The 16,178-nt window shown below is 44.7% G+C and overlaps 1 protein-coding gene across 2 annotated transcripts in view; it reads left to right on the top strand.

The window, feature by feature from the left end:
• slc2a9l2 (solute carrier family 2 member 9, like 2) overlaps window positions 1–16,178 on the top strand; it is a 114,071-nt gene that overhangs the window by 42,713 nt on the left and 55,180 nt on the right. For both annotated transcript variants that reach the window (XM_004545267.5, XM_004545266.5), the window contains one exon: window positions 1,505–1,637. In XM_004545267.5, coding sequence (XP_004545324.3) covers window positions 1,505–1,637 — 133 coding nt within the window. The remainder of the gene's footprint in view (window positions 1–1,504; window positions 1,638–16,178) is intronic.

The raw sequence follows: 16,178 nt of genomic DNA, 5'->3' as shown, positions 1-16,178 counted from the left end.
GCTTAAACTGTAACCACATAATTTCCTTTGGGATTATTAAGGTGTTCTGATTCTGATACGCACTTGCTGGCACAACTCACAGCTAATGAATTAGTAACATTACTGGATGTAAAAAGAGCCTCATGGAGAAGATAAGCCATTTACAAGTAAAGCCAGGGAGTTCACTTCTCTTTGAAAAATTGCATGTGCAACTGGATAAACTATTTGAGATTAACAATGCCCAATATAAAGTTGCAAAGAATTTGGAGATCTCATCATCTGCAGTACATAAACTAATTAAAAGATTCAGAGGATCTGGAGGAGATCTCTGATCACATGGGACAAGGACAAAAACCTGTTTTGAATGATCTTTGAGGCTGTAGATTATTTAAAAATATACAATTGTTTAGTGGAAATCTCTTTTTGGCATTAGGCACACACTTTATAGCTAAACTACTCTGCCAAAAATAACCCAAAATCTACATAAATATAGTGCCTAACTTGAACCCAAGTTTATGGGTTTATTTATACAGAGATAGAGAGAGAAGGAAAAATCTTGTCTGCAGTCTTAGAAATCAGGTTTTGATGTTGTTTAGTGCACCACTTAGTTTGAACCACTCAGTCTTGTTTTTCTTTTTCTTGTTTTTCTTTCTTTCTTTCTTTCTTTCTTTCTTTCTTTCTTTCTTTCTTTCTTTCTTTTTTTAAAGAAGAAGTCTTTCTCATTTCAACAATATAATACTAAAATACACTCTGCATGCATTTTAGCGGTATGAATCTGTAGCAAGGTGTTAAGCTGGTCTGCCCAAAGTGCCCACACAAGTGACCTACTGAATATATTGAGTATATTATGACACAAAAACTCCTATAAAGGAGGTGCGAAACCTTTTATTTGCCTTCATAACTGCAGCAATTTCCCCCCTGAGTTCACACATGCTTACAGCCTGTTGTTAAGAGGTGATGCAACACCATGGTAACAGGTGCCTGTCAAGTTTCTTCTTTCTTTTTTTTTCTCTTTTTTTGTTGCAGTCCATTCCATCAAATTAAATCTGAGCACATATTTAGTTAAATGCCTGCATCCTGTTTTTATCCAGTGTTGTAACTTTTCTTTTTCCTAAATTAGGTTTTAGAAACTTTACCATATTCATTACCATTGCTTGACATTTGAAATGCTCTTCACATTTAATGAGAGCAGCAGACGGCCTTCAGCCCATATAAAGATTCCCCTTCTGCTTTAAGTAAATATATGCAAGAAAGAATGCATCGCTTTACTAAACCCTCACATTCTTGACTAAACCTACTCAGTATTTGCTAGCACAGTAGCCAATGATGTTATAGTCACATAACATAAATAGTAACCTCATCATCTTGCAGAAATTCTTTTAAAAAAATCCAAATGCATCCACCCATTCAGTGGAACGTGTTGTAACAGCTGTGATATACATCTGTTTTATCGCTGTTTAATATGGTGTAGCCGTTCCATGTCTGAACCTTTGATGCAGTTCTTTTGTTGATGTTTTGACTGCAGGAGTCCACCTGGATTTACCTGTTTTCCTTCCTTGCGTTGCCCGCAATGCTGCAGCTGTGTGTGCTGCCCTTCCTCCCTGAGAGTCCTCGCTACCTGCTGATGGAGAGGAGGGATGAGGCTGGAGCGGAAAAAGGTATTCCATAAACAACACTTAAGAACATCTGCAAAATGCAGTCCGGCTGACACAAGAGGCTTTGGTGTCTCATTGTGGTTATTATGTTTGAAAACTCTGCTGTTGCTCTTTACAACAACTACTACACATTACCACTCTTTTAGAGTTAGAAAAAATGTCTTAAGAAGTAAGACTGTCACTGTCACTCAGGTGACTGGAGTATATCTGCAGGGACCAGACATAGTTTTTTAGTGAAACAGAAGTTCATGATTGCTTTCCCACTGGTGAGATTTGTGGCTTTTAGAGTGTTTTATGCTGTTTTCAGCTATTTCAGTGTACAGAAGACTAGCTACACAATTTTCACAAGTGAAAGTTTTGCTTTATATAAATACTTCAATTTTTAATACTGGCCAAGGTTTTAAGAGGACCAAATCAGAGAGTGAATTCTTGAATTCTTCACTTTTAAATGTAAAAATATATTCTTAAATACAGCTTTCAAATAGTAAATTAAAGACTGAGAGATGGCTTCACATCTTTATTTATGATTGTAAAGCAGTTTCAAAAAAGAAGTGCATTGGTAATGTGAGTTAAATAAACTGTGACTCTCAGTGGTTTTAATTCTACACATAATTGTTTTTTATTTATTTTTTTCACAGCAGACATTTTGACATGCTACATTTGGAATTTATTGCAGCCATTATTAATATAACTGTTTTTTTCTTATATAATAAGTGATAAAGCTGGGAGTGTGAAAAGTCTTTTAGTTACCTTTTTTAACTGACCTAAACCAGTTAAAAAAACCATAAAATCTAAAATCTGTTGTAATATTCAGTCATATGTTACTATACCAATTCCAAAAAGGTTGGGATGCTGTATAAAATGGAAATAGAAACAGAATGAAATGCAAATTTCATAAACCAATATTTTATTTTTAATTTCTTTTTCATGTTTTAATAGTGAGAGCTTGTATTTCAAAAAAAAAATATTAGCAGACATGGGAGAAAGGAAAAGAAGTGTAATAAAAACAAGCTTTGTATTAGGCTGAATACCAAAAATAAGGCAAGGTGAAACAAGGGAGGAACTACACTAACCTAAACTGGGAAAAAATCCTAGGATCAACTATAAAAACAATGACATGAGACAATGGCATGAAACTGAACAGGAATGTGCAAAACGTAAACGAGAAATAATCAAAACATGAGCATAAACCTGAACAGTATTAAGAAAAGCTGTGACTTGCTGTGACTTGACGCAACGTAAACAGATGAAGACAGAGGACTTAAATACACAGAAGGGTAATGATGGAAGTGGAAACAACTGGGGAAACACAGCTGACACGAATGAACATGACGCCACAGGGGAAGTAAAACTAAACACACTGAAAATGGAAACACCAGTCTCTTCAAAGTAAAACAGGAAACATAATTGAATGTAGAGATGAGAACACAAGCTTGACAATAGAACATGGAAACACGCACACACGACAGACTGGGGAGACACAGAACACAAGGAGAGACGTGGGAACAGATAAGGGAGATGAAAGCAAGGGTATAACTAAGCGTTAAACATAGAGGACAAGACAGATGTACACAGAAGACAGGAAACGACTCATAAACATGGAGACATGGATGAAACATAAGAAAAAAGAAAAGCTAGAAAAAAACTCAACTAAACCCTAACTGAATAATAACACAAGAAGTTAACATTATTGCAGTCTAACATAAGAAAATCAAGAATACAAAATAAACTCAAAATGTTAGATCAAAAATTCAGCCCCTGACAATAATATTCCTTAAAATCATGGATACTTTGAATATTTAGTCATCTACAGTACATATCATCAAAAGATTCCAGGACTTGAGAGACGTACACAAAGGACAAGACTGAAGAGCTGTGAATTTCACGGCCTCAGGCAGCGCTGCATTAAGAACAGGCATGATTCTGTAATGGGCTCAGAAATACTTCCAGGAACCAATGTCTGTAACCACAGTTCACCATGTCATCTACAATAGCAGGGTAAAGCTCTATCAGGAAGAACAAAGCCACATTATGAACATGATCCTGTCATGTGATGAGGAACAAGCACCCAAACACAGACTCAGAGGGCAGGAAAGGTGTCAAATAAAGTGCTTCTTTAATAATAACCATTGAAGTGAGTCCAGTATAACAGGGCGTGTATACAGGCAGTCTGACAAAAGGAAAATGGAGACTGGGACTTCATATACACACAAAGACACTGAGGTTTAATCAAGGGAAGAGGAAACAGGAGCGGAACAAGGAAACTGAAACTAATTAAGCCCAGTGATTCAAAGGAAGTAAAACAAAATACAAACCACAGGCAACTGGGAATTACAAAATAAAATAGGTAAGTAAGTAACTCCACTGGAAAACACAAATAGACAGGGACTTAACAAGAAAACACTAAGGAACCTAGAGTGATACATACACTAAAATCATGGCACAGTACACTGAACCGAAAACAGAATAACAACTCTCACAGCAATCAAAATGAAAGAATAACAGAAACAACAAAACTCAACCCTCAATAGTAATAAAAACTGAAGGGCAAGAGGATAGGATAACAATGAGAGGCAAACTAAAAAAAATCTTAACAACCAGAAAACTCAAAATAACCAAACTCCCACACCATGGGCCAAAGCTCATTTAAATTGGATTGAGGCAAAGTGTAAAACTGTTCTGTGTTTAAACACATCAACATTTTAAATTGGTTTTGGAAAACATGAACACCACACCTCTGGACTACCGAGGAGAAAAATTGTCCAAGAGTTCAAAAGCCTGCATCTCTGATGGTATATGGGTGCACTCGTGCCTGTGCATAGATAGCATGTATATCTAGATACTGCATATTTCTGCAAGACAATGTAAAACTACAAACAGCATGGCTTTGCACTGAACTAACCTGCAGTCCAGACATTTCACCAGTCGAAAACATTTGTTGCCACAAAATGGAAAATCTGACAAAGAAGGCCCAAGACTACTGAGCATCTAGAATCCCATATTACACAAGAATGGGAGAGCATTCCTCTCCTGAAAGTCCATCCTCTTTTAATTGAGTAATTCAGTTCCTTAGTTACTCAATTAAAATTCTGGTTTTCTATTTTACAAATCTTTTTCTTTGATACCTCACAAATCATTGATTGGAGGTATAAATGTCTTGTACAATCTTTTGTTTTTTTTAATATTCTGTTTCAAATGCACTGATTCAGTGCCTTTAAACCACAGTAAGCTGCAGCTGCCAGAGAGGCAGAGAGATACTTAAAATCACAGCACATCTTCATCTTTCTGACCTCAAACAAAGGAAAGAAATGAGGAGATGGTCTTTCGCATATTTATTTGGCTCTTATGACACAATAGGGGAAATAAAAAGTTGCTCTTGAATGTTATGTCCCAGTTAAGAGTTTTATCCATTAAAACTCTGTTTTGAAACTGCGTAGACCCTTAACCTTTAATTTGCAGCTACATTTTCACAGAAATGTTTCATTTGAAACAAATGCAAATGAAAATTATTCATTACTTTTTAATCATGTCTTTTTAGTATTCTGTTTTTGAAAATGTTTTCAAATCACCTATTTTTTACTTTTTTGGTATTCCGATTGCACAGCTGCGAAAGGCAGTAAATATCAGAAAAAAAGGCAAAAATCAGCTGCTTTTTATGAAGCATGAGAAATACATACATTATTTATTGCAGCAATCTTTGCACAGTTGTGTTACATTTCCCCTTAGACCTTACTCAAACAATAATTTATTCTCACTGACCACAACCTTTTCCAACAATTTGTTTTGTTGTACCTTACCTATACATTGGCCATAGTAAAAGGTTACAGGTGCAAAATTATAAAAAGTTTTCATAACTATTACAAATATTTCAAGCTTCAAAAAAAGAATATGATATAAATGCTGTGACATGAAAAGGCACAGCATGGATTAAAGGCATACGTAGCTCAAACTACATGTGTTAATGAAGTATAAAGAAAAATATAATTTCAAACAAAACTTTAATGAATTTGGTCTCTGGGGTGGTTTGAGCTGTTTCATGCCCGCGTCCATACATTATAGATTGGTAATCTCTGAAGGTTTGGTGGCTTACAGTTTATTCTTTGTAAAATTGAACATGATCTTTGATTCTTTTGAACATGTTGTGCATGAAGGTCTCAGAGGACAAAGCAGTATTTATGATGATGGTGTCACATGAGAAAATTAATGATCAAAAATACAATTAAATGGAATAAACAGATTTATTATGCAGCAATAGACATGTTACCAAATAGTAGTGATAATAATAATTGGTTGGTCTTATGGGCTTCTTTGAAAACACATTCTAGTTCTGCGATGTCTTTTTTCTGCACACTTTAAGTGAAAATTCAAGGAGAGTACTCTTACCTCTCATGATGGAACACTGTTTGTTTAGCTCTGGTTTTGCCATCTGTCTTTTGTTGCTGCTTCCTTTGTGTAATAAATTCCTACCTTGAGTACTTCCAGCAAGTTAGAACCAAAGAAATGTGTTTTTGTTGCTTTTATCTTACAAAAAAGACAAAAAGATAGTTGAACAAGTCCAGAAACCAACTGCAGAAAAGCATGATGTTATAAATTTAAAGTTTCTAAATCTTTTATTTATATAATTCTGTCTTACTTTTTATTACAATTGGATTAAAACAGTGTGCCTCCAGTGGTGTAGTGGTTAACACATTTGCTTGGCAAGGAAAGGGTTGCTGGTTTTAATCCCAGCTGGAGACTCAAATCCTCTTTAGGGCTTTTTCAGGAAGAGCAGCTAGTGCATAACAACTAGTGCAAGCCCTACCGGCTGTCATCACCCCTTGTGGCAAGGGTGAAGCCGGAAGCAGCTTTTTCATACTGTAACGATGGTTAAGTGTTATTGTACAGTGACATGTTGGTGATCTCTGCACACTGTTGTTGTTCCTTTAAGATTCATGTTTGGTTGTGGTACAGGAAGGGGAGGGGGGACCTGGTTGTTTTTGTGTGTGTGTGCCAGGCTGGAGAGAGGAGCTGTACGAGGGCGCTCTCCCCGGAGTTAGCAACCCGCTTGCTTATGTGCCGAATAAACGGACAAACTGAGACCCAACCGTCTGGTTCTTGTGAATGTTACATTGGTGTCAGAAGTGAAGAAAGAAAAAAGAACCCCAGAACGCCCGACACCCTGTTGCTGGCGACGCTTGCCGTTACGAGACGAGGATGTTGCCGGGCAAAATTAAGAAGGAGACGGAGGAGAGGGACGTTCGTCCGCGCTCGCCCGCCCATGGAGTGAGGGAAACGGCGCTGCGGCTGTCTGCCGAGGCTGGATTTTCTCCAGGTTTGACTCGGCTCGGGAACTGTTCGCACAGCGGCCGCGATTCCGGCGGGAAGGAGTCGACCTCGCTTGGTGCGCCGTCACGTGATGTAAACAAACATGGCGGCGCCCAGCAAGCTGCAGCGAATATAAAAACGCCTAAGTTCAGCGGCAAGACGCCATGGGAAGTGTTTATCGCACAGTTCGAGCTGTTAGCTGTCGCAGCTGGCTGGTCTGAGGAACATAAAGCTCTCCAATTGGCTTTGTGCCTGTGTGAGGATGCAGCTGCATGCCTGCTGCTGCTGACCGAGGAGCAGAGGGGAGATTATAATGCTCTGGTCGGAGCACTTCAGAGGCGCTTCGGGCAGTATAACCAACCAGTGCTGCTGAGGTCGGAGTTCCACAACAGACGCAGATTGCCAGGCGAGCCCCTCCGCATTTTGGCCCATGAAATAGAGTGCCTTTGCCGGAGGGCGTATGACAGCATGCCACCATCAGTGCAAGCGGAGTTAGCTCGGGACCAGTTCCTGCAGGCCCTGAGCCCTAAAGAGCTCCGCATGCAAACTCAGCTTGCTCGGCCGGCCACACTCAGTGCAGCCCTGGAGCTAGCGTTGGAGAGGGAGATGCTTGCAGGATCCTCTGGGGGCGCTGATGACGCACACGTGGTGAGGGCTGTGTCAGCACCTGTGGAACAGATGGAGACGCCAGCGGGCTTGTGCAGTTTGGTGCAGGCGGCTTCGCTGCAGTCGCCTTCCCCTCGGGCTGGCCCACACCGCCGACCACAGAGCTGCTGGGGATGTGGACAACCCGGACACCTCATCAGGCAGTGCCCCAAGCTTGCAGCGGCTCAGGGAAACGCCCACGGGCCCGTGTAGGCGGGAGTACACGGGCCTGGGAGAACGACATCCCCACGCCACCACCACCTCCACCCGGTGCGGCCATCGCTGTGGGATGGACCCAGGTTGGCGGCTTTTGCCATGTTCCAGTGACGATCGCGGGGGTGTCCTGTACGGCCCTGCTGGACACGGGGTCCAATGCAACGCTGGTCCGACCCGATATTGTCCCAACCGGAGCTGCTGTGCAACCGACTAATGTGCAACTTAAGACTGTGACCGGTGATCTGGCCCCAATGAGAGGGAGGGGAGTGTTCCAGTTCAAGGTGGGGGACCTCGGTGTGTCTTATGCTGCCTGGGTGGCTGACGTGCAGGACGCCTGCATCCTTGGGCTGGATTTTTTACGAGCCATTGGCGGTGTACTGGACTTAGGCAAAGGCTTCCTCGTAATCCCTGATGGGAAGAAGGTGCCGCTTATTCCTCCCCCGGTCTGCACAGCATCTGCCGCGGCGTCCACCTCCACCGCAGAGACCCCTGCAGACCCGCCAGCAGAACAGCAAGCGGAGGAGGAGGAGAGGCTCTTAGCAGTGAGGAGTATCTGGTCAAAGAACTGTGAGGGGCTGACTCCACAGCAGCAAGAGAGTCTATGGCAGGTACTAAAAGAGTTTAGTGACATTTTTGCCCTGAAAGAAAGTGATGTTGGCTTGACACACTTGGTAGAGCACGTCATTGAGACCGGGGATGCCCAGCCTATTAAAGTGCGCCCACGCCACCTGCCCCTGGCTCATCAGGAGGCTGCGGACAGAGAGTTGTGTGAAATGATGAAGGCGGGCATCATAGAGCCATCTGATAGCCCGTGGGCCTCCGCGGTGGTGATGGTGCCTAAGAAAAAAAGTCCTAGGATGCGTTTCTGTGTGGACTACAGACCACTCAACAAAGTGACGAAGAAGGACTCTTACCCCCTTCCCAGGATTGATGAGTCTCTCGACTTAGTAGCCGGGTCCTCCTGGTTCTCCACCCTGGACCTGCGGAGTGGCTACTGGCAGGTGCCACTGTCCCCGGAATCCAGACCGAAGACAGCCTTCTGCACTAACAGGGGACTATGGCAGTTCAAAGTCCTGAGCTTTGGTCTTTGCAACGCTCCTGCGACCTTCGAGAGGCTTATGGACAGTGTGCTGGCTGGCGTCCCACGGCAACGGTGTCTGGTTTACCTGGATGACCTTCTAGTGCACGGGAGCTCCTTTGATGCTGCCCTGGATGCCCTGAGACAAGTGTTGGAGAGGGTGGCGGCTGCAGGCCTGAAGCTGCACCCCGACAAGTGCCACTTCATGAGGAGGGAGGTGGAGTTTCTGGGCCACAAGCTGGGTCGTGAGGGCATCAGCACGTTGGAGGAAAAAATTCACACCATTACCGAGTGGCCCACACCAGCAGACCAGAAACAGCTCAAAAGCTTCCTAGGACTGGCGTCTTATTACAGGAGGTTTGTGAAGGGCTTTTCCTCCATAGCCGCACCACTCTTCCACCTGCTGCAGAAGGACCGTGACTTCATCTGGACCCAGGACTGTCAGCAGGCGTTCGACACCCTCCGCAGATCGCTGACAGAGTCCCCAGTCCTTGCCCCCCCTGACCCCGCCCTGCCTTTTGTCCTGGACACTGACGCAAGTAATGTGGGGCTGGGAGCGGTGTTGTCGCAGGTTGGGCCGGAAGGGGAGAAGGTGGTGGCGTACTTCAGCCGGGTCCTGAACAGGAGTGAGCAGCGCTACTGTGTCACACGACGAGAGCTGTTGGCTGTGGTGGCGGGGGTGAGACACTTTAAGTACTACCTGTGCGGCACAGCATTTGTTATCAGAACTGATCATGCTGCCCTTCAGTGGCTGATGTCTTTCAGGGAGCCAGAGGGACAGGTGGCTCGCTGGCTGGAGGAGCTCCAAGCCTTCAATTTCACTGTGGAGCACAGAGCAGGGACGCACCATTCTAACGCAGACGCCCTCTCTCGCTGCCCATGTGCTGCAGCTGGCTGCCGTTACTGTGAGAAGCGAGAGGAAATAGAGCGGGAACTCACGACAATAGACGGAGCAGCACAGCTCGCCTGCAGGGCTCTTCTGGTGGTGGATGCAGCGGAGTGGAGGGCACGGCAGGAACAAGACACGGACCTGCTGCCGGTCCTGCAGTGGCTGGAGAAGGGGGAGCAACCCCTTTGGGATGAGGTCACTGGGTTTTCCATCTGTACCAGGGGGCTATGGGCCAAGTTTGCAGCTCTCAGGCTGAAGGAGGGGGTGTTGGAGCATGCCTGGAAGGATCCTGCCACGGGGGAGGAGAGGTGGCAGGTTGTGGTGCCAAGGTCGCTGAGGTCAGCTGTGCTGGGAGCCTGCCATGGGAGCACTGGCTCCGGCCACTTTGGGGTCTCCAAGACTCTCCGCCGCCTCCGCCAGGGCTATTACTGGGGTCAACAGCGGAGGGACGTGGAGGACTTTTGCCGCAGCTGTGATGCATGTTCCTCACACAAAGGGCCACAGGACCAGTCCCGGGCTCAGCTTCAGCAGCAACCAGCAGGAGCCCCAATGGAGCGAGTAGCTGTGGACGTCATGGGCCCATTTCCTCGCACAGACAGAGGAAACCGCTATGTTCTTGTGGCAATGGACTATTTTACCAAGTGGCCGGAAGCATACGCCATCCCAGATCAGGAGGCTGAGACTGTCGCTGATGTATTAGTGGAGGGGATGTTCAGCCGCTTTGGAACAGCAGAGACCCTCCACAGTGACCAGGGGCGTAACTTTGAGTCCAAGGTATTTGCTGCCATGTGTGGACGCCTTGGGATTAAGAAGACCCGCACCACCCCACTTCACCTCCAAAGCGATGGGCTGGTGGAAAGGTTTAACAGGACGCTGGCCCAGCAGCTAGCCATCCTTACCTCAGAACACCAACGGGACTGGGATTACCATCTTCCCCTTACCCTCATGGCCTACAGGTCGGCAGTACAGGACTCCACCCAATGTACGCCTGCCCTGCTCATGTTAGGGAGAGAGCTGAGAACTCCTGCAGAGTTGGCTTTTGGGAAGCCCCCGGACGCACCAGAGGCACCACCGGGCCGGGACTACGCAAGGAAGCTGCAGGACCGGCTGGATTCTGCACATTCCTACGCCCGAGAGCAGCTGGCGAAGGCAGGCCTGCGCCAAAAGAGGAATTACGACATCACCACTAAGGGGAGGCACTTCCATGCTGGGGAGCTGGTGTGGGTCTACAGCCCAAAGAGGAAGAAGGGACGGTGTCCTAAACTGGATAGCAGCTGGGTGGGGCCTTGCAGCGTCCTAGAGCGAGTAGGGGAGGTTGTTTACAGGGTGCAGTTGCCTCCTAGGGGGAGGATAGTAGCGCTGCACAGAGACCGGATGGCCCCCTACAGAGGGTAGTCCCTCCCCTCCTTTCCAGAGGGACGTGTACAGAGTGTCCGTGACCCTGCTCAGAGGGACCCCCGACCGGGGCTGCGTTCCCCTCCCTCGGACTCTCCACCCCAAAGCCCCGAAGCTCCGCGTCCACCTCAGGGGCTCAGGAGGTCAAGGAGGGAACGTAGGCTACCACCCCGCCTCAGAGACTGTGTCGTTCCCTCGGGGACGAGGAACTTATTGCTGGGGGGGCAGTGTAACGATGGTTAAGTGTTATTGTACAGTGACATGTTGGTGATCTCTGCACATTGTTGTTGTTCCTTTAAGATTCATGTTTGGTTGTGGTACAGGAAGGGGAGGGGGGACCTGGTTGTTTTTGTGTGTGTGTGCCAGGCTGGAGAGAGGAGCTGTACGAGGGCGCTCTCCCCGGAGTTAGCAACCCGCTTGCTTATGTGCCGAATAAACGGACAAACTGAGACCCAACCGTCTGGTTCTTGTGAATGTTACAATACTAACATTAAATAACTGACGAAGCGATGAAGGGTTGGGTAAAGACTTCCTGCTTTCTTATTGTCTCTACAAGTGCCCTTCACGGGCATATGACTTTAATTTAACACACAATGCTTTCCCCAACGAATGATCTCCTTAGTTACTGAGTGATATTACTAAAACTTACAATATCTGACTTTTTAGGGAAACTGATGGGCCTCGTAGACGAGTGTTGTTGTTTTATTTAGTAAAGTAAAATGCAACCAGTGCAATGCTTGCAGAACTTCTACTCACAGATAATTTACAATTTAAAGGTATCACAGAGAGGTGAGCTATGCATTGCTTCTTTTAAGCATTTTTGTAGGTCGCCTCATGGTCGAACAGTGGTTAGTACGGTTGCCTCACAGTAAGGTCAGTTGGTCAGTTCCACCATCCAGCCAGGGTCTGTCGAGTATGCATGTTCTCTCCAGGTACTCTGGGTTCCTCCCAAAGTCCAAAGATGATGATTCTAAATGGTTCCCTGTCTCTATGTGTTAGCCGTGTGACAGATTGGTGACCTGTCCAGGGTGTACCTTGCCACTTGCCCTAAGACAGCTGGGAGAGGCTCCAGCTCCCCTGTGACCCTGATTTGGATAAGTGGAAGAGAATGGATGTTGACAACAGGCAGAGACACAGAATACAGCAGCATCAACCTTTAAATTCTGGCAGCTGTATCCTAACACACACAACATTTTACTTCACCTTGAGACTAACTTTAAATATTCTGTTTCACACTTGTCTCCATGACGATTTTATTGCCAGTGTAAAACTGCAGAACCGACAAGCCCATCATGGTTCTTTAAAGCTCCTTTGTTGCACCACATCCCTCCACCTTGTGGCACTGTGAGTCTTTGGTCACAACAGTGACACAGAGTGGAGCCCTGCAGTTCTCAGTAACACAGGATGGCTGCATGGGGACAGTGACACTGTTGAACAACTCACCTTACTCCAACAGATATCGATATCAAGTCACACCTACTCGGATAGCAGCGAGTGGTGTTTAATGCTCTATCTATATTAGAATTACATGAAGTTAGGTTGATAACACTGATCATTTCAGCTTGTTGGTTCTTTTCTCTCCCTTTCTAAACTTTGTTTCAGAGATCACACCATTGTAGTTAATGGATTTTAGATTTTGGGCTTCCATGTAAACTGCTGGGAATATCTTTTTATATTTAGCTGTCAACTGGGCTGTCGATAGGTGAGTTAAGTATATTATGCTATGTTTTAGTATCATAATTTCTCACTGGAGTTTCATATATCTGTATTCTGCACAGAATGTCCTCTCTCTTTTTTCCCTCTCACCCTTTTCTCTTTATTATATCAGTATCAAAATCCTAACTGGCCTTCTTTTGCTTGATTATTTGGTTTAGCAGAGATACACGTATTTTTACTTTAAATGCTTCCCCTTTCCTGCCTCAGAAATCATGGCCCAGCCTTTACTGTGACACTGGCCGACTCCATCTTGTGTGGGCAGCGTCTGCACCGCGTGTCATTTCATTTCCACATCCTAATGACCTGCTTTTAGTCCTTGACTGTAGAGATTTGCTCCCGTGGACTGTGTCCTAAACTCGTGCCTAGTTGACCTGCCCTCAACTCCAGGGATTAACCTTCACAAGAGAAGGGCTCAAAGTGAGAAAAGAGTCTTTCCATCCACTTATTCTTTGCCATCTATTGCATCCAAGAAGGCACGAGTTCAAACAACCTTCAAATGGCCGAGCTAAAAATAACAGAAAACGGTTAGCAGTCGTCTCGCCTTGAATAAAAAAGGTGTGGTGATTTCTGCTTCATTCTGACACAAAGAAAAGACATTAAACTTACTTAAATGTAAATAATCTGTCTTGTATTGGGTCGATATTATATAACAAATGCATAAACTTGTTAGGCAGTACGTAGGACATCGACATCTAGTCACAGATGATATGTGTTTCTAAAATCTATTTGTGGCAATTAAAAAGAAAATCTCACCTATTTCACATTCAGCAGAGGTCAAAATAATGTGATAGATACTTAAATCACTAAAGCCAACAAACAAAGAGGTCTGAGAGTCATCTGCATTGCAGCAGAGTGTATTATTATGCTGATGAATTATGTATCCCAGAAAAAGCATTGAAACAGGGAAAATGTGGCCTGTAGATATAACAAATCTTTAGATTTTAAACAAGCAAAATATGTTTTCCATCTTGAATGCATTTTCTTCATGCTGTTATCCAAGTCAGTTTTTCAAATATTATATTTTGTATTACATTTTTTTCACAATATATACACTCAACAAAAATATAAACGCAACACCTTTGTTACTGCTCCCATTCCCCATGGGATGGACGTAGAGACCTAAAATTCATTCCAGATACACAATATAACCATCCCTCCCAAACAGTGGTCACAAATCAGTCCAAATGTGTGGTAGTGGGCACATCTGCTATATTGAGATAATCCATCCCACCTCACAGGTGTGCCACATCAGGATGCTGATCTGACATCATGAGTAGTGCACAGGTGTACCTCAGACTGCCCACAACAAAAGGCCACCCTGGAATGTGCAGTTTTGTCTCACAGCAAAATGCCACAGATGCCACAAGCAATGAGGGAGCGTGCAATTGGCATGCTGACAGCAGGAATGTCAACCAGATCTGTCGCCCGTGCATTGAATGTTCATTTCTCAACCATAAGCCGTCTCCACAGGCGTTTCAGAGAATATGGCAGCACATCCAACCGGCCTCACAACCGCAGACCTCGTGTAACCACACCAGCCCAGGACCTCCACATCCAGCAGGTTCACCTCCAAGATCGTCTGAGACCAGCCACCCAGACAGCTGCTGGAACAATTGGTTTGCACAACCAAACAATTTCTGCACAAACTGTCAGAAACCGTCTCAGGGACGCTCAACTGCATGCCCGTCGTCCTCATCGGGGTCTTGACCTGACTCCAGCTCGTCGCCGTAACAGACTTGTGTGGGCAAATGCTCACATTCGATGGCGTCTGGCACGTTGGAGAGGTGTGCGCTTCACGGATGAATCATGGTTCACATTGTTCAGGGCAGATGGCAGCTGAGAATGTCCCAGTTCTTGCATGGCCAGCATACTCACCGGACATGTCACCCATTGAGCATGTTCGGGATGTGCTTGACCGGCGTATACGACAGCGTGTACCAGTTCCCACGATTATCCAACAACCTCGCACAGCCATTGAAGTGGAGTGGACCAACATTCCACAGGCCACAATTGACAATCTGATAGACTCCATGCGACGATGTGTTGCACTGCATGAGGCAAATGGTGGTCGCACCAGATACTGACCGGTTCTGGGTCCCCAGACCCCCAATAGCGCAAAAAACTGCACATTCCAGGGTGGCCTTTTGTTGTGGGCAGTCTGAGGTACACCTGTGCACTACTCATGATGTCAGATCAGCATCCTGATGTGGCACACCTGTGAGGTGGGATGGATTATCTCAATATGGCAGATGTGCCCACTACCACACATTTGGACTGATTTGTGACCACTGTTTGGGAGGGATGGTTATATTGTGTATCTGGAATGAATTTTAGGTCTCTACGTCCATCCCATGGGGAATGGGAGCAGTAACAAAGGTGTTGCGTTTATATTTTTGTTGAGTGTAAATAAAACAGGGACCAATCATTAAAAAAACTGAAAAATGACACACGGGACTCTGTCCTGTAATGTAACAGCTCCATAGGTTTGTGTTGTTGTGGCCAGTTTTAATTATTTTAGCTTCCAAATCTAATTACTGCCACACCCATGAGACCCGTCCACCATTGTTATGAAGAAGATGCTGGTCACAGGAGCTAAAAGGAATGGCAGGAAATTGAAAATGATTTGTTGTCACCATGGCTGTATAATTTAATGGCAAAGAAAGGCAAATGAGTTTATGTAAACCTGCTTGTACCTTCAGCAAAAAGAGAACGACATATCTATTAACATAGTTACTTAACCTGTGATTTTCAATTGATTCAAGCCATAGAAATGTGACGCAACTATCATTCTCTATGGGAAGAATTGAAGTTGTCACATGAGTCAACAATAATTATTGTTGACTTTTAGAATTTTGTGGTGAAAAAATTCTAATTCTACTGTATTGGTGACATTTAGGTTTATTAGGTATTATTACAAGTATGTGGAGATTCTAAATGCCACATATCTGGATACATGCTCAATCATCCAGGTACGTAAATCCCAAAAGGTTGATTCTGTTCATTTGGATGTAGCGTTTTCAATGGGAGACACGTTTCATCTTTTGTCACCTTGTAAACAGTACATTTGCATAATAACTGAAACCAGCCCACTGGATGAACACTGGGCTGTGAGGTCAGTTCTCTGTACTGTTTATAAGGTTGGGGAAACCTGCAGTCAGCTGAGACTGAAGAAGTCAATTGGATGAGTGACGAAACGTTTCTCCCATTCAAAACACTATGTCCAGATGAACAGAATCAACCTTTTCGGGTAAATGCCTCATAGTTTGCATCCAAATAATGTTACATTTGACCTTTGACCTTA

Source organism: Maylandia zebra, linkage group LG5 (assembly GCF_041146795.1).
Source record: "Maylandia zebra isolate NMK-2024a linkage group LG5, Mzebra_GT3a, whole genome shotgun sequence".
In the NCBI taxonomy this organism is placed as follows: Eukaryota; Metazoa; Chordata; class Actinopteri; order Cichliformes; family Cichlidae; genus Maylandia; species Maylandia zebra.
Note: the sequence above shows the minus strand (reverse complement) of the source record. Positions and strands in the feature narration are given on the sequence as shown.